Raw genomic sequence first — 18,692 nt, 5'->3', positions numbered from 1 at the left:
ATGGCTGTGGAGATATCTCACTCAGCAAAGTGCCAGTGTTGTGGGCCTGTGAATGATTCCCCAGGACACATGCTTTAAACAAATCCATATGTTTATAATTTCAGATCCTTTGGACTCACTGAACACTCAGTCCAGTCTAATTGGAAATTGCCAGAACAGTGAGAGACCTTACCTCAAAAATCAAGATGGGTGGTTCTTGAAGGCATCTGAGGTTGTCTTCTGGACTCCACATGTGTACGTACACACACACACACACACACACACATACACACACATACACACACATACACACACACATACACACACACACACACACACACACACAGAGGGGGATGCCACTGTCCTCTTTAGGAGCATACATGCTGTGACCTGAGACCTCTGCCTGTACCCACCTCCCAGGTTCCCAGGCTGGGGACCAAGTTTTTTTCTACATAGGCCTTTCAAAGGCACACTATATCTAAATGTAGAAATGGAACTAAATGAGTTGACATATGGTAGCTACCTGTATAGCGTCTGACATTCAGGAAGGCCTTATACAGGGCTTTTAAAATTGTTACTCCTCTGAGACAGAGCCTTATGTAGCCTACATACTGTCAAACTCACACTGTAGCTGAGGATGAATTGAACTCCTGATCCTCATGCCTCCACTTCCCAAGTGCTAGGGTAAGGAGTGTTCACCATTACAACCAATTTATGCAGTGTTGGTGGAACCTAGGGCCTCATGCCTGCTAGGCAAGTATACTATCAACTGTGGGCCATCCCTAGCCTTTGTCAGTTACTATTGCTTGACTGTAGTGAACTCACTGCTTAAAAAAAAAAAATCCCATGATCATCAAGGATGCCCTACTTTGATGGCCTCTCTGAGACTGGCCAAGACATCCTCGCTCCTTAAGATGAATGAGTTCTGTGGTCCTTTCAGAAAGCTTCTTTGTATATGTGGATGAGTAATCATGTGTGGGGAAGTCAGGCATCAATATCAGATGTCTTCCTCAACTACCTCTCCATATTAGTCTTGGAGTTGGGGTCTCTCTCTGAACCTGCATTGTTAGGCCAGCTGGATCTAGCTAAGATCTAGGAATCCCTTCTGTCTTCCCATGGAGAGCCTGGGAGGAACTAGACCTGTGTTAGCCATACCTGGTGTTTGCTCTTACGAGTTCTGGGGATCTTAACTCAGGTTCTCAGGCTTGTGTGTAGAGAGCTCTTTGCCCACCAAGCCAACTCTCAGCTGCTCAGGAAGCATTCTGTTCCCACGGCGCCTGTCATCAAGAACCAGCTCTTTAATTCAATTTGTCTTGGGGGACAAAACTGCTCCCTGGAGAACGGGGCCGTCCCTGAGAACCAGGCTTTCCTGGAGAACAGGCTGTCCTGAGCACACTGTGCCTCTCTACTTGCCCTTTAAAGTTAGTGTACCCCTAAAAGCGGGTCCCTACAGTAGACACTGGAATTCCTCCCTTTGGGTTTTGTTCTTTGAATTTAAGAAACTCTTGGTTGGTAGCTGTCTCTCTTTGGCCACTTGTTAGGTGATAACAAAGATAATATCTGGATATGTGGTCTGTGCTGCTGGCATGAGATGGTTTGAACAATAACAATGAAAAGAAAAACCTTGTTGTGTGGTATAAAGGAGGAGCTGATTTTAAAATAGACATTGTTGCTGGAGGCATGGCTTCGTCAGTAATGTGCTCACCATACAACCACGAGGGCCTGACTTTGATCCTTAAAAGCCATATAGAAAAGCTGAGTGTAGGGGCAGGAGAGATGGTTGCAAGGATGCAGAGGACTTGAGTTTAGCTCCCAACACTTCCATAAGATGGCTCACAACTGCCTGCAACTCCAATTCCAAAAGAATCCAATCCTTTCTTAAATGTAAGGATATGGCATTCACATATACACATACATTGCATACACAAACATATACATGTGCATTGCACACACATGCACACACAGAGAGAGAGACTTTGATTTTAATAACTCTTTATTCATGGTTATCAGCAACTAAAATCGCTGTTGGAACAACATTCACCATATACTCTGTGTGTTTGGTGACCTCCATGCCCACCCAAAAGAACTCCCAGGCTCTAATAAATCTAAGAATTCTTATCTCATGAGCCATCTTCCAGATCAAGGGATAAGAATCCTTTCTGTGGGAGGAGTTAAAGAAAAGCTATGTGCTCGGATTTGGGCACAAAGAGATGGCTGGACCGCAGATCACTTATGCTAACCCCACGTCTCTGGGCCTCTGTTGGCAGGGATCATGTACCGGAAGTCGTGCGCATCGTCAGCAGCCTGTCTCATTGCTTCAGCTGGGTACCAGTCCTTCTGTTCCCCTGGGAAACTGAACTCCGTGTGCATCAGCTGCTGCAACACCCCGCTTTGCAATGGGCCGAGGCCCAAGAAGAGAGGCAGCTCTGCCTCCGCCATCAGGCCAGGGCTTCTCACCACGGTCCTGTTCTTCAACTTAGCCCTCTGCTTGGCACACTGCTGAAGCTAAAGGAGATGCCAACCCCTGCTGCCTCATCTGTCTGGTCCTTCCTCTCTCACCTTCCCGAGTCTCTTCTGGGTGTCCTTTTATTCTGGGTAAACAAGGGAGTCTTTTTGTTCCCTTTCAAGTAATGCAAGATTGCCGTGAACAAATACTTTTGTAAGCTGTGAACCAGTTCACTCTGAATTTCTGTGTGTAGTTGAAGGAAAAGCATGGAGCAGAAAGTCCAGACCCTCCCATCCCAATCTGGTTAACCACCGCCAAGGCTAACCTGGAAGAAGCTAGCCCTTAGAAGTCATTGAGATGTGCATCTGCCTTTTGCAAAGCCTTGAGCTTCCATTCTGTCCCAATAGGAGTCACAGTCTATTCGGGGACTGCTGCGTGAAGGTAACTTTGCTTTTGTGGGAGGGAAGAGCCAGTTTCTGCTCAAGGCTTCTGAACTTGACTTTCACACTTCCTGCTCCTGTAAACTATCTTCTGTGGTGGATTCTGCTGCTTTGGTCTCTGAGTCAGTCTGTGGTGACTCGAGACTCAAGGACTGGGGTTTAGCCTCTAGGGGCTTAGCCTCTGCCTGAAAAGTGCTTAAGAAAACCTTGTTAGTTCTCCTGGAGGAATTACGCCGGGAAGCTAGGAAGATGAGGGGGCTTCGGGCTGAGCTGGTGCTCTCCTTCGTTGAGCTAAAGAGGGCACGCTGGCGTTTCTCCTGGTTGGCATGCTGCAGAGTCAGCCGGCAGCAGAGTACCTGCCAGAAGACCTTCCGGAACTGCTGAGAGGACACGTTGTAGAGCAGAGGGTTGACCACGGAGCTGAGGTAGAAGAAGGTGTTTGAGAAGGGGAGGAGGATCATGTATGCCCTGAAGTACGACTTGGTCCAGTCATGTTTGGGATTTGCTGCAGCCATGATCCGTCGGATCTGATTGGGCATCCAACACACGGCCAGTGTCACCACAATGAGTCCTGGGCAGGCAAGAGCAGGAGGGAAAAGGAGACAGGGGAGAAAAACAGCATGAGAACAAAAATAAATAAATAAAAACCCATAAAATATTCAGCCCCTTGGTTCTGTTGCTTACTGGCTGGGAAACGGTACCAATCTTCAGTGCTGTGCTTGAAGGCTTCTTTTTTGCCACTGGCAAAGGAGAATTTAGTGCTGCTTCAAGCTCCGGGGACTTGGCTATGTTAAAAAGCGCTAAACGCTTTCGACAGTGTATTTATACCTGTGGATGCCTGTTAATTTTCAAAATGTTTTCATTGTTGCTCCTGTATCCAGAAAACATCTCATGTTGGCCATAAACCTGATTTTGTCTTTTTGTTTCTAGATGGGCCCGTAAGCTATATAGCCACTGTAGAGGAAATGGTAGCTGTTTTATAAACAATGACTGAACTAAGACACGGGTGATATTATTTTGAGGTCAAATGGAAGTTGTTTCACTTTGCCTAAACAAATACATTTTATGATGCTGATTTTGCATCCAGTTCCAGGAGAAGCAAAATCAGGGGCAGGTAGTTATGGAGAAGAGGTTCCACTCAACCCTGCACCTTGTGCAAGAGGCACTGACTATCCTGACACCCATCTGGAGACCCGTGCTGGCATTACATAATTACAGCTACTTCTAAAGTCTGACAAACAGCAATCACATAACAATGTGTGTGTGTGTGTGTGTGCGTGCGCACATGCGTGTAAAAAGTAGATGATGCATAAATGTATGTCCCAAAAAGGTATATACACCTCCATCTATATCAGCATCTCTGCTTCCTTTCAAACAGTTTTGAAAGACCCTTCCACCTTCACTTGGGGAAATAAATTGTACCCAAACATCAAAATCTCTAATACTCATTTCATGTACAGACTGGGACACACTTTTATAGCACACTGCTTTTGTAGCACCGAGCTTAAATGCGGTTGGTCAGGAATGATCAGGCCCTGCAGAAGCAGTACAGCTCGGTCCACCCTGAGGTTGGGCCATTAGCTGTCTGGATGCTCATTTGCATGGCCTGAGTTTACATTCTGGCTCCCACGACCACAGTGAATTCTACAGTGCAACAAACACCTGAAATCGCCAGATGATGACTCTTTACTGATAAATCAAGGAAACAGTCCTGGGAACATTTAGAGCTTTACTTTCTCCTTTTCCTAGAAGCTGGGCGGGCATCCATAGCAAATGTTCCCACGAGAGGGGCCGATGAGATCTTAGAGCAAGAATTACATGGCACTGAAGAAATGGATCAGTGGTTAAGATGTAAATTCTGTTCGCAGCACCCATCAGGTGTCTCACAATGGGCTGTCACTCCAGGTGCTGGGGTGGGGGATCTGAGAGCTTCTGGCTGCCTGAGCACCTGCACTTATGTATACATCCCTTCCCACACATACATAATTAAACATATATATATATATATATATGTTTATTATATATATATATATATATATATATATATATATATATATTGTATTTTACAAGTACTTCTTTGCTAGGAAACTGCCTGGTAGTAAAAACGTAGCCCCTGCTTCTTCCTGCTTAGGGCAGATGGCAAACAGCTCAGTAATTAAGAATCCAGGGCAAGCAGACATGTCCATGAGCCCAGGGTTAGCCCAAGCATCCCTTGACAGCATATAACTCAGCTGCCCCCAAAGACAGACCCTCTGAACAAAACCCATCTGTCAGAGGGAGGGCCTGGGAAACTCTCGTCCTCAGAATTTCCAAGGATTCTTTCTGTCAGACCTCAGCCAGGGCGTTGAAATACACACCACTCTGCTTATTTCTTCCCTTTGAATTTGCTTCCCTGAGAAGAGTCAGTAAATCTAAGAATAAAATAGGTAAAGTAACATATTGATCCAATGAAAAGGCTAAATAAATAAATACTATCTCAATTCAGGGGCAGATTCCGTATCACCTTGTTACTACTGCTGGATTAAAACAACAACAGCAACAACAATACTCACTTTTCTGATTTTTTTTAAATCACCTGCCCAGGAAACTGGTACTTTGAGGGGCTCCCAAGCACCCGGCCCGAATTGTTGTGAAGTTTCTACTTAACTAGCTCTGAGCGACTAGTTCAGCATCTATTCTGAGGGGAACAGACGCCTGAGCACATGGGGAAGCTGAGTGTTTTCACAAAGCTTCACAGGCCACTTTTGTTCCCCATCACTGAGTTCTGCAGAACAAGTTCAACCATCATCCAAGAATGTATTTGTTAGGATATGGGGCGGAGCCCACAGCTTTCTGTGTGTGCCATGCGACAGACAGACAGACAGACAGACACCGTGGGAGGTTGCTCTTTAAGGATCTAGAAATCAAGCTAGACGCTCCCTCTACAGGGAGCACAGGCTGAACAAGACATAGCTTTCAAAGCCCACCAGCAAAGGTGGTGAGAGAAGCCGGGCTGGGAAGGAGATGAGAGGTTGGGGAGGAAGGTAGAGGGTAAAGATTTTGGGGAGGAGAGGAAGAAACATTGGGATGGAGGAGAGAGATTTGGGGGAGAGACACTGAGGAGAAGCCTCGTGAGTCTCCTTTTGCATTGCCTTGTCCCTTCTCCTGCTTAGACAGACTTCCATTAGCTTCCTGCAGGCACTCCCTCAGCCTCAGCCACCCTGCACTGGCCATTCCGTTGAAAGGAAACTTTAGTTTAAAAAAAGGAATGGAATAGACGAAAGAAAAAGAAAAAAGAAGGGGAAGAAACCCACAGTCCGGGTGGAAGAAAGGGATGGGGAAGACTGGGATCTGGGGCTTGCTCTGTAGTTTCAGCAACAAGATAAAATCCTGACTGTGAGACTGAAATTAAATAACAAATGGGAGACCTCTGAGTGAGTAGAAGCAAATAGGGAAGAGATCAGAGCTCCTCAGTGATAAAAAGCAGATCTCGAAGCTTTCCGGCTCTAGAAGGAGACAGGTAGGAGGGTGAGGACAGACTCAGAAGAGAGACATGGAGTCTGGACAGGAATGGACGGTTCTAACTAGACCACACAAGCAGGTCTCAAGACAGACCCAGGGACAAGAAGCAGGAAGGGAGCTAGCTGCCTCTGCTCCAGCGTCCATGCTAAGCACTCACTTCCTACTGGAGTCTCTCTTCTCCTGACAACCCAGAGAGGTCAAAACTATCAGTATCTTCAGGGAACACATGGGAGAGCTGTCTATCTCCCAAACACAGGATACAGGCTTCTTTTTCTTCTCAGGATACAATGCTGTCTATCGGTCTTATTTTCAGCTTGATAAAGAAACAAGCAAGATGGCTACAGAGATGGCTCAGTTTTTCCAGTGCTTGCTTCTTTAGAGTTCAGGTCTCTGGTGCCTATATGAGCATGGATGGACATGATGGACCCAACAGTAATGCCAGTCTTGGAGTGCGGATACTACAGAATCCAAGAGCAACAAGGCTAGTAAGACCAGGCAGATTGTTGAGCTCTGAGACTGACCGAGAGCCCCTGTCTCAGTGAATCTGGAGAAAGAGTTAATAAGGATGGTATTCAACATGAACTTTTGGGTCTCCACATGCAAACTCATATGCCCACACAAGGTACCAACATAGGATGCAAACATATGTGCATATATGACACATGGAGACAGACATGAAAATTGAAAAAAAAACAAAAATGTTTGACAGACAAGAAAGTAGTCATTTACCATAACCCATGCATAATGTGACTTTATCCACTGAAAGAACAGAAGCCATAAATTTAATTTAAAAATTTTCAACCACATTAAAAATGAAAAAACACTCAGTGATAACAGTTTTTATAATGCTACCTAAGTCTGCACACATATGCCTGGATTTCTTATGAAAGTGAAATACAGAATCATCATAAAAATTATTCATGAGGTAATTTTTATTCTCCTACCCCATACTAAATCTTTAGCTCTCCCTTTCCCAACTATGGATACCAAGTATTCCAAGGAACTGGCCAAGTAGCCCGTATTTGCAACACTGTCAAGCACTGATGAACCCCGGGTGGGTTTCGATGGTGTCAACTCTTTTTAGCCTCTCCCTAGAACCCCTCTGTAAAAGTGATGACTAAAAAATTCAAAGTCTACCTTATTCTGAAAATAATAAAAAAATATCTTCTGCTTGTCTCATGGTAAACTCTGTCTGTCTGCATCACACAAATCACACCAACTGCCTGGCAGAGCTGTTGACACAGCCTTCCCCCACTTCAAACGGAGGTGAGAAAAATGGTCACCACTATGTCTATGTTTCAAAAGATAATCATGTTCTAGGAAAATGGAATGCTGGGCCTACAGGCGCTACCAGTGGCAGTCTGGGGCATGTGCCCCTGGGCATTGTAAGGGTAGAGTTACCCTTTCTAGACTAGGAAGCCAACCAGACCCTTTGTGTAAAATATATCATTTCAGGATGACAGGTATTTGCTCCTTGTTACATTTGGGGGAAAAAATGTTCTTTTCTATGATAACACTGTTGAGAGTAAATCCCATACTATGTCCAGAGTTAACTTTCTGTTCTGGCTATTTGAATTTGTTTCAACTCTAGTCTCAGCTACTCTTTAGCTAACACAATGCTTTAAAGTCTTATTCATGGCTTAATGGAGTGCATTAAAGATTTGACTAAATTTATGTTTGGCTGCAATCAATTTAGACTTGTGTATTACATTTGGGGGGAAAAAATCTATAATGCTTTGGTCTGTGTGGTGCAGCGTGGAGCCCGCATTTAAGAGGCGGTAGGTGTGAACTTGTATGAAGACCGAGACAACTGAGCCCTCTCACGTAGAGCAGGTAAACTGTCTTAACTGGATTATTGATAGCTCGGTATTATACCCCAGACAGCATTGTAGTTTGGGTTTTTGAAATGCCTTCATATCTTATCTGCTTCTCCACATAAAGCTCTTCTGCTTTGGGTCCTCCATCACCACAGTAAAGTGACAAAAGCCATTAGACAATGACTCACACACTTCCTTGGCAGAATAATGTTTCGAAAGCAAATCCAGGGCTGGAGAAATGGCTCTTTGGGTAAGGTGCTTGCTGCACAAGTGTGGGGACCCAAGTTCTCTCCCCAGAACCCACATAAAGTTAGATGCCAGAAGGGGTGTCTGAGCTCTCGGGGCTCCTACAGCAAGACAGGAGGTGGAGACAGGAGAATCCCTGGGAGTTCCTGAGCTAGCTAGCCTCGTTTACACAGCAGCAAACAAGAGACCCCATCTCAAAACCCCAAGTGAAAGGCGAGGATCAAAACACCCAAGGTTGTCCTCAGACCTCCACGTGTGATGCATTTCCGGGCACTCGCACAACCACAGCGGCAGCCGTGAGCATTGCCCCAGTTTGGTTTCTGAATGCTGTGATAAACACAATCAAATGCAACCTGTGGAGGAAGGAGTCTATTTTATCTTACAGGTTAGAATCTGTCATCAAAGGAAGCCGAGGCAGGGAACTTAAAGCAGAAACCACTAAGAAATGCTGTTTGCAGATCGGCTCCGAGGCCTATGTTCAGCTCTCTTTTTTAGGTAATCCGAGCCCTGTTAATCCAAATGACAGGAAGAAAAGACCACAGATCCAAACCATCACGGCCAAATTAATTAAAGCAAGAAATGAATTAAACCAAGCTTTTATATTCATGTGCACAAACTGCCACCACCACCCCACAAAAGCAGGGTTCATTCAAAAAGATCAGCATTGGATGTGAGGAAAATGAGATATTTATAGGTCAGTGTTTCCAAATGGGGAGATTTGACAGATAAAATAGGTGGGGTTACAGGAGCAGAACATAAGCATAACAAATTAGTCACAATCACCTCCTGAAATGAAGATATGATTGCAGACTTGTCCTAGCAAGGTAGTCATAGTAACCTTTTGAACAAAGGTAGTTGTTACAACATTTTGAAACAAGGACATGACTGCCATTTCTTGGCACAGGCACTACAGAAATATTTGTAGTTAAAGTTACAGTTGGGGCATAACTCAATCCTTGAGAAACATCCCATTAATCATAAACAGAAACAAACCTAGTTTGTTGCTACTATAAGATGGTTTTCAGGCCTAAGATGGAGGTAGGCATGGTTCACCAGCGTGCCTGCCTTGGGATGGCACCACACACAGTGGGCTGGTCCTGACACATCAGGTAGCAATCAATAAAATGTTCACCAGACATCTAACAGGCCAGTCTGGTGGTGGCAATCCTTCAGCTGAGGGTCTCTTTCCCTAGGTGTCTCTAACTGTGTGTCAAATGGACAATCACACACACACACACACACACACACACACACACAGAGAGAGAGAGAGAGAGAGAGAGAGAGAGAGAGAGAGAGAGAGAGAGATATTAGAAGAACGCTCCTAAAAACATAAACAACGGAAGCATTCAGCTCCATATTCTTGGAGTGGGGGCATGCATTATTTGTAATGCCAGCATTGAGGAGGTGGTGTCATTTCCGTAGCATTAGGGGCATCTGGCTTAGTTTAGTTTGCACAGACTCATTTGATTCTGCAACCCTGGATTTGTGGTATTGCCTTATCTAGGATTGTACTCTCCTCTCTCCCTTCTGACCTTTAAGATGAAGGTCATTATTGACTATATTCCTGCAGTCATCCCAGAGTCTGAGAACAGAACATCTCCTGTCACAAATGAAGAAACTGAACCCAAGTGGTTTGCCCAAGCTCTCCAAGGCCCAGAGCACAAGACTCCCTCCCTGTCTCATGCCTGAGGCATCCTACCTTTGACTGCCAATGAAGGTTTTTGTGCTATTGTAGTTTTTGGAGAGAGTCCAGATTCAGGCTCAAGTGTTAAGTGTCATCATAAGACGTAGTGAAAGAGATATCTACTCCACTGATCATATTCCACGTTAAAACTCACTCTCCCTCAGGTGAGCATTCAATGAAATTCCGAGTAGCATGATTCCCACCCAAAGGAACATGAAACTCCAGCATGAGACAACCAAGAGTGTTCAGGACTTGAGATCATGCTGGAACATGTAGTGACCTGGTCCAATGACTCTATCCATTTGAACACGTATCTATCTGTCATTTATTACCTACCTGTTCATATGCCCATTTATTTAGTCATTCATCTATCATCAGCCTATTTATCATCTGTCATTTATCTATGGATAGATGTATCTATTATCTTCCTGTTGTTGTTGTTGTTGTTGTTGAAAACATGGCTTCTCTGTGTAACAGCCCTGGATGTCCTGTAACTGACTCTAAAGACCAGGCTAGTCTCAAACTCACGGAGATCCACCTGCCTCTCCCTCCCAAGTGCTGGGATAAAATGCATATGTTACCATTGTCCAGAGTATTTATTATCTATATAACCATCATCTATTATCTATCATCATTTGTCATCTTCCAGCCAGTCAACCGTCAATCATCTATTAATCTATTTATTTGTCTCCCCATCCATTTTTCTATCACTGATCTATCATCTATCTATCTATCTATCTATCTATCTATCTATCTATCTATCTAAATATCTATCTATCTATCATCTAAATCTATCTATCATCTATATCTATCTATCATCTATATCTATCTATCTATCATCTATCATCTATCATCTATCTATCTATCTATCTATCATCTATCTATCTATCTATCTATCATCTATATCTATCTATCATCTATCCATCATCTATCTATCTATCATCTATCTATCTATCTATCTATCTATCTATCTATCTATCATCTATCTATTTATCTATCTATCTATCATCTATCCATCATCTATCTATCTATCTATCTATCATCTATCTATCATCTATCTATCTATCATCTATCTATCATCTATCTATTTATCATCTATCTATCTATATCTATCTATCATCTATCTATCTATCATCTATCCATCATCTATCTATCTATCTATCTATCTATCTATCTATCTATCATCTATCTATCATCTATCCATCATCTATCTATCTATCTATCATCTATCTATCTATCTATCTATCATCTATCTATCATCTATCCATCATCTATCTATCTATCTATCATCTATCATCTATCCATCATCTATCTATCTATCTATCTATCTATCTATCTATCATCTATCATCTATCCATCATCTATCTATCTATCCATCATCTATCTATCTATCATCTATCTATCCATCTATCTATCTAAGCATCTTTCACTTTATTCTCCTTCATCATTCCTGTCTCTCCATCTCTCATCCATCATATAGCACTTGTCTTTTCATTTGTCCACCCAATCTGCCATTCCTCTATTATCAGGATGTCACTTAGAGAGCTGCCTTGCTATTATTGATTTCTCACTTGTCTGTCTACCTATCTATCTGTCCTTCTGTGTTACATTAGTACTTCTATAAAAATTTATATCAAGCTAGAATCTGTAGCTTCTTTTGTAATATCAGCACTGAGAAAGTGGAGACAGCCAGCCTAGCTTATTTGGATCAATTATAGACCTTAGCTTAAACAAACAAACAAACAAAAAAGGTGGGGCCTGAAGAATAATATTCAAGGTTGTCTTCTGGCCTCTGCATGAATGCACACATGAACTTACTTACAAACATCTACAAACACAGACAGGCATGTTATAGATTAGGGTTGACTGAGTAGAAAAGATCTGGAAACTTAATGTCTATCCCACAAAAGGTGGTTTGCATGACTGCAACAAACCCCAAGGAGTTCCTTTCCCACCTGTGTCAGAGGTCCACTTTGCTGAGCTATAGGAACCTTGTGGGTACAGTGGGCAGGATAGGTGGCATGAGATTTCTACAGTTGCTATGCCCTTCTGCTGTCTACTTCTACTTTCTAATTCTCACTCTGGTTGCAGCATATGAGAACTATCAATTCCTTTATTTCTGTTTGTTTGTTTGTTTGCTAGCATGCTTGCTTCCCAATTAATATTCCCTGGAGCATCTTTATTCATGCAGTAGACATCTCACGGATGGCAGTGGTATCTATTACAGCCACTGACTTTTCCTAGGCATTGGTGTTGAGAAGAACAAGGTGACCTCAGCCTAATTTTTCTCAGAGCCATGAGAAAGGTCAAAACAGAGTGACAAGGCAACAAAAGCTGGATACTGACCAACTTTCCCACAAGCAGGAACAACCAGATTTTGTGTTCTTTTGAAAAAACAGAAATCTCAACTTACCATTGCCCAGAGGTACCTAAGAGGGAAGTCTCAACTAAGGCAGAGCCTATGAAATTGACCTTTGCGGGACTGTTTTGATTCCTAAATGATTTAGTAACACCCGGTCTACTTTGGGAGGTACTACTTCCTTGTCGGGTGGTCCTGAGCTATATCAAAAAGCTAATTCATCATAAGCCTAGGAATAAGTCAACAATGTTGTCTTCTTTCATGGTTTCTGCTCTAAGTGCTCATAGAAAAATTGATATTAAGCCAGGATTGGTAGCTTTATTTGTAATATCAGCACTAAGAAAGTGTAGACAGCCAGCCTAGCCTTCTTGAATTCCTGTCCTGATTTCATTCAATGAAGTATCGTGTACCAACATAGACCTCTGGCCTCTGCATGTATATGTGGTTGCATGTGCGCATGCACACACACACACACACACACACACACACACTTAAAGGAGAGTAAGAGTTAGCCTACTAGAAGAAAACAATTTAGACCAAGTAAGACTCAGTATTGCTCAGAATTGGGAAATGAAATGGCAGCTTCCTTCTAAGCCTGACAAGGCTCAGCAGGGCTGCACAAGGGGGCGGGTGAGCCAGTAGAAGCCCAGCATGGTTAGGGTACACACCACCAGGTTTTGTGGACTATAAATTAACTTGTGTATAGTAGGGCGAAGGAACATCTGCTATCAACTGACATTTAAATAGCAATTGCCAATGGAAAGTAAGCATATGGTTAGTTGAATGAAGAGCCAGGGAGAGACAAATAAACCACATAAAAGGTTTTAGTGCTTTTCCAATTTATACGTTCATGCTTGCCAATCTGCTTCCACATGCTATTGGAAAGCATTGATCTCATTCTCTGACCTTGCCTGACCCAAGAAGCCCACCTTGGTTTAGCCTTCAACTTCTGTGACAATGGTCTTACTTTGAAAGCAAGAAAATTGGAGTTTAATGCCCAGCACCCATGATAAAATTTCAGGGTGGTTGTTTTACTTAGGGTTTTATACCGCTGTGAATAGACACCATGACCAAGACAACTCTTATAAGGACAACATTTAGTTGGGGCTGGCTTACAGGTTCAGAGGTTCAGTCCATTATCATTAAGGCAGAAGCATGGCAGCATCCAGGAAGGCATGGAGCTGGGGGAGCTGAGAGCTCCAATGCTTGTTCTGAAGGCAGGTAACAGAAGACTGATTTCTAGGAAACTAAGATGAGGGTCTTGAAGTTCATGCCCACACTGACACACCTACTCCAACAAGGCCATACCTCCTAATAGTGCCATTCCCTAGGCTAAGGCATATACAAACCATCACAGTGGCAGACTACACCTTAATCATATGCTGAGGAGGTAGAGACAGACTATCCCTGGATCTTGCTGGTCAGACAGCCTATCCTATTTGGTAAGCTCTAAGCAGCTCCTGAAGCTACACACATAGCCCCCAAGACTTAAGGGATCCTGGGGTTTGACCTAGACTTACTAAACCAGGCTTTGGAGATATGGGTTCCATGATCTGGGATTCATAAACCTTTGGGAAATCGTGCTTCTCACTCTAGTAGGAGAATAATAGTTTAAGATAGACAGAGTAAAATAGGGCATCAGTGGGCTCTGGATAAGCTCTAACACCCTCTCTTGCTTGCTTTTGAGGTACTTCACATAAAAGACATCTGCAGTGTGAGCTGACAGTAACTAAGAACAGCCCCCTCCCATTCATCTCCTTGACAACCACATGTCCATATCTTATCCTGTCGTTCATCCCCCTTCTGCTCTCCAGTCTCTCTGCCCCATTTCCCAATTCTCTCCCTTTCCCATCTCCATTTCTCCTCCTTCTTTCCAATAGACAAAGCAACGACCACTCTCTTTTCTCTTCCCTCTGTCCCTCTCTCCAACTCACTCCTTTCATCTTTTCCAAGTTTGCAACATGCAACTTTAACAGCAAACACATTATTTTCTGAAATGGTCTTGAGGGGACAACTGGCTCCCTGACTCTAAGGTCCTTATGGCTTAAAACACTGCCTACAGAAATGGTGATCATCACTCATCGCTAAATTAGTCAAAGGAAAGAAGGGGCGTGTGGGTGCCAATGGGAATAGGGTATAGTTGGCCAGGAAGTAAAGACACCCACTCCACAGAGCTGGCTTCACATCCTGCACAATGAGAAACAGCCATGAACTCAAGGCACTCATTCTGTGTGTCCAGCTCCATATCCTGGGTTCTCTAATCCTGTCCCACTTGCTTATAAACCCTGTACTGACCCTTAAGCTCGGTCGCCTTTGTTTAAACAAATTGGTCTTATTGCCCTCTTTCATACTGAGAAATGTTATGGAGGAGACGATAGAAAGATTCCCAGGGTTTGTTTTCGGAGAAGAGCACATACCATGGCTTCAAAATGATGCAAACGCCACAGATGGCTGCTTCCATCCATGAAGACAGATGGCTGGATGTCCCATCCTTGTCCTGGGGATTTGATGGAGTCCAGGGAAAAAAGCTCTCTCTCCCCAAGATGGTCTATCCACCATGTGAAGCCCAATGACACCCCAAAATGGGCCACAGGTTCTAAATAGCCTGTAATTTGCTGAGCAGTCTATCCATCTCCTTCTGTGCTCTACGCCAAAGCACGGGATAAAAACAGTAAATCTCTACAGTAGCAAATATATGTTTCAAAAATGAGCCCTCTTGTCTGGGAGTTGAACACCCACTTGACCTCGAAGTCAATGGCTTTCTGGGTCTTTGCTGTGGTTCACTGCCTGGGTTACTTCATGATGCCTGGTAAATGAACAACTGAAACACACTGGACAAATATTTTCTATGTGCATCTTAACCATATACAGATTTCTGTAAAAACAGACTGCTCTGACGGTGCTGATAGCAAAGCCCTCCACTGTAGCATGGCTGCAAAAGCCTACAGTGATTTCTCAGCATGAAAACCCAACAATTTCTTCACCAGTCACACAGAGTACAGGAGTGGGTGGAGGGAACGAGGGCACGATGCCCAGCAAGCCTGCTGGGGAAACTGTGTACCACTTAAGGAGAAGCTCACAGCTGGTGCATCCTCCAGAGCAGGTCTACTCTTACCACCTGGGCAGGGGCAAGCCACATTAATACTGATTAATGGCTAAAAGCCTGCACTTCCATTTTCCTTTTTAAATTTTTATTTGAAACAATGTGAGATGGGGGAACTATAGGTTGATGACATCCAATGTCTCTCTCAGTTGCTCTTAAGTTTATCTTTCAGACTGACCCTGACCTCACTCAGAACTGACTAAACTGGCTGACTGATAAGTCCCTGGGACCCCCAGTCTCTTCCTCCCCACTGCTGGGATTATGGGTGTGCACCACCAAGTTTGGCTTTTTCACATGGTTTATTCTGTGGAACAAAACTCTAGTCCTCCTGCTTGCACGGTAAGCACTTATCCAACTGAGCCCAGCCTGAGATACAGTTCCTTCTCACAGAATGTAGTTGCCTATAAATAGTAAAGAATTAAAATCACTAAAGACTGGCACTGAGAAGACATCGGAGATTGGCATATTGGTGAAACAGAATCCCAGAGCAGTGGGATGAGGCACACAATTTGTACAGCTTGAGCGTCTAGGCTTCCCAGTGTGTGGCGCCCATGTTCCTAGGAGTTCTCCGGGCAGCCTGGAGCTAGCTAATGCTAGAGAAGCAGTGGGGGAGTTTAGGGAAGTGGAGAAAGACAGCTATCCTGTCCTCTATCCCTTCATAAGATTTCTGCATGAGCCCCAGAGACTGGGAGAATCAAGGCTAAGATCTTGTGCCTAAGAGAGAGGCATAGTTAACCAAGCCTGCCTTTATCAGACTAGGGGTGGGGTTGAGGCATCAGAGAGAGGGTAACTGGGCCAAGGGATTTCTCCTGGGGAGTTAGATGAGGTCTTTCTGCTGCTACACTAGGCCAAAGAGAGAGAGAGAATAAGCTTTTGGAAGGTTTGGTGTTAGGAAATATACATGATCTATGTTATACAAAGAGTAAACTAGACTCCATTACTACATCCTGCTACTGCTGTAGAATTAGTACTAAAGATTAAATGCTGGTTGTGGCTTCTGTCCTTCCTAGTCTAAACATGCAGTGTGTTTATGCGGCTCAGGCAGTCATAACAAATTTACCACTGACTGATGGGTTAAGCAGGCACACGTTTCTCATAGCTCGAGAGTCAGCTTGAGCCTTAAGTCTTCTCTGCTACTAACTGCTCTTGAGCTTTCTATACTAAAACTCATTTCCTTCCTGACTTCTTCACAAAACAGCCCCATGGGGTACATCGTACAACAAAGGTCAGTGGATGGAACACCATACTGAATACCACATTCCCTAAAGAGACCTGTTAAAGGACATTCATTTGTCTCAGAATAATTCACCAGGCATTTAAGCCCCAGTCTACCACAAAGACATCACAATGCTTATCAGAGAATCTGGAGGCCAAGGCCTAGAATGCAATGTGACCCAAAGAGGTAAAGCAATAATGATAAGAGTAGATGGTACAGGCAGAGGGCCACCATGTCTTCCTTCTATGCTGGATGGCCTCCTTGAAAGGAAAGCTCATCACCTGTAACTCTAAATTGCCATTAGTGTGTAATTAGGTCTTCTCGGGAGGGGTGTTGAGAAGAACTGAATGTGAATATAGAAAGATTGGTTCCCATTCTACTTGAGGAAGAAAGAATTCCCTGGGCCCATCTGATTTTGGCTCCATTTGACATGGTGTCATCAGCAAAAGCATTCCTAGTTCCTGTCCTACCAAATAGAGTTCTACCAACTGCTGAGAAGTTTAAATGAGAAAATGGAAGCTCATGCTAAGTAGAATACTTCCTACCATGTGAGGGCTATCATCAATTACAACTCCCACCACCACGACTATTTCTATCTCTGTGCTAACCTCCCAAGCAACCATACTGTTACTACTTCCAGGTCTACAACCATCTCCACTTGACTTCTACCACCTCCATCCCTGCTATTATCTCCAAGAACACCTCCATTTCTATCACCACAGTAGGACAATGAGTACAATCAGCTCCACCTCTACCTCCACTATCACATTCTTTTCTACCACCAACACTGTGAGACTATGTCCAAAAAAACTCCACCTCTATCTGACCTGATTATTGCTGCCTGAACCACCACTGTATAAGCATATCCACAATCCTCTCCACATCTACCACCACCTCCACGTCCACCACCATCTCCACATTCATCATTTCCAACTCCATCATTTCTACCACCTTTACCACCTGCGCTATCAACTCCACCTCCACCATCTCTACCTCCATTATGTCCACCTCCACCTCCATCTTCTCCACCTCTAGCACCATCTCCACCTCCATCTCCACCTCCACCATCTCTACCTCCACCATCTCCACCTCCATCATCTCCACCATCTCCACCTCCATCAACTCCACCTCAAACATCAACTCCACCTCTAGCATCAAATCCACCTCCACCATCATCTGCACCTCAATCTTCTCCACCTCCATCATCACCTCCAATACTATTTTGAGTATCATCACCTATCTATCTCCTCATCCACGAACACTACATCCCTGCTCCATCGCTACCAGCATCATATTACAAGCTATCTCCTTTAGACACATCGTTAGACCCACCTCAACTCCAAGCTCACAGATAAATTCCAGGAAAACTCCTCTTTATGCTATTAATAGAAGAGTAAGGACCAGAACTTAGATCTGATTGAGTGCTTAGAGGCCTCTCTACTACCTACTGCCCTGCCCTGAGGCCTGAGGCCTCTACTCACTTACCAACCTTCAACACACACACACACACACACACACACACACACACACACACACACTAAAAGAGAGAGAAGGAGAGAGAAAGAGACAGAGAAAGCAGCATAGAAGCACACATACATGTACAGACAGTTTTATTTTAAAAGATACAAACTGAAAATTGATAGAGGATAGAAGTGTAAGAAGAAAACAATCCAAATCGTAGGAATCTGAGTCCACAAACCCCCTCTCAACTATTGTCATCAGAGATTTCTCGAAAGAGCAACAAAACCCAGATATGCTCTAAAGCTCTCTAGACTCCTAGTTAATTGCCCAAGAGAGCTTCACTCGGGCAGCTTGGCCTTTGCTTCTCTGCCCCATCGTTCACTCTGCTATACGAGGGAAGGGGAAAGATGTAACGAATGATTTGAAATCTCAGCCCCTCT

At 43.9% G+C, this 18,692-nt stretch overlaps 2 protein-coding genes across 3 annotated transcripts in view; one reads left to right on the top strand and one right to left on the bottom strand.

The window, feature by feature from the left end:
* Positions 1 to 2,490, top strand: part of Lypd1 (LY6/PLAUR domain containing 1) — a 39,586-nt gene extending 37,096 nt beyond the window's left edge. For both annotated transcript variants that reach the window (XM_052200119.1, XM_052200118.1), the window contains one exon: positions 2,247 to 2,490. In XM_052200119.1, the coding sequence (XP_052056079.1) occupies positions 2,247 to 2,482 (236 nt within the window). In that variant the 3' untranslated portion in view covers positions 2,483 to 2,490. The remainder of the gene's footprint in view (positions 1 to 2,246) is intronic.
* A 434-nt stretch (positions 2,491 to 2,924) lies between these two features.
* The window catches only part of Gpr39 (G protein-coupled receptor 39), a 209,446-nt gene continuing 193,678 nt past the window's right edge, over positions 2,925 to 18,692 (bottom strand). The window contains exon 2 of the mRNA XM_052200117.1: positions 2,925 to 3,436. Within this exon, the coding sequence (XP_052056077.1) occupies positions 2,928 to 3,436 (509 nt within the window). The 3' untranslated portion in view covers positions 2,925 to 2,927. The remainder of the gene's footprint in view (positions 3,437 to 18,692) is intronic.

The sequence above is a fragment of the Apodemus sylvaticus genome, chromosome 12 (assembly GCF_947179515.1).
Source record: "Apodemus sylvaticus chromosome 12, mApoSyl1.1, whole genome shotgun sequence".
Lineage (NCBI taxonomy): Eukaryota > Metazoa > Chordata > Mammalia > Rodentia > Muridae > Apodemus > Apodemus sylvaticus.
The sequence above is the reverse complement of the archived record's forward strand: the minus strand, read 5'-3'. Positions and strand labels throughout refer to the sequence as shown.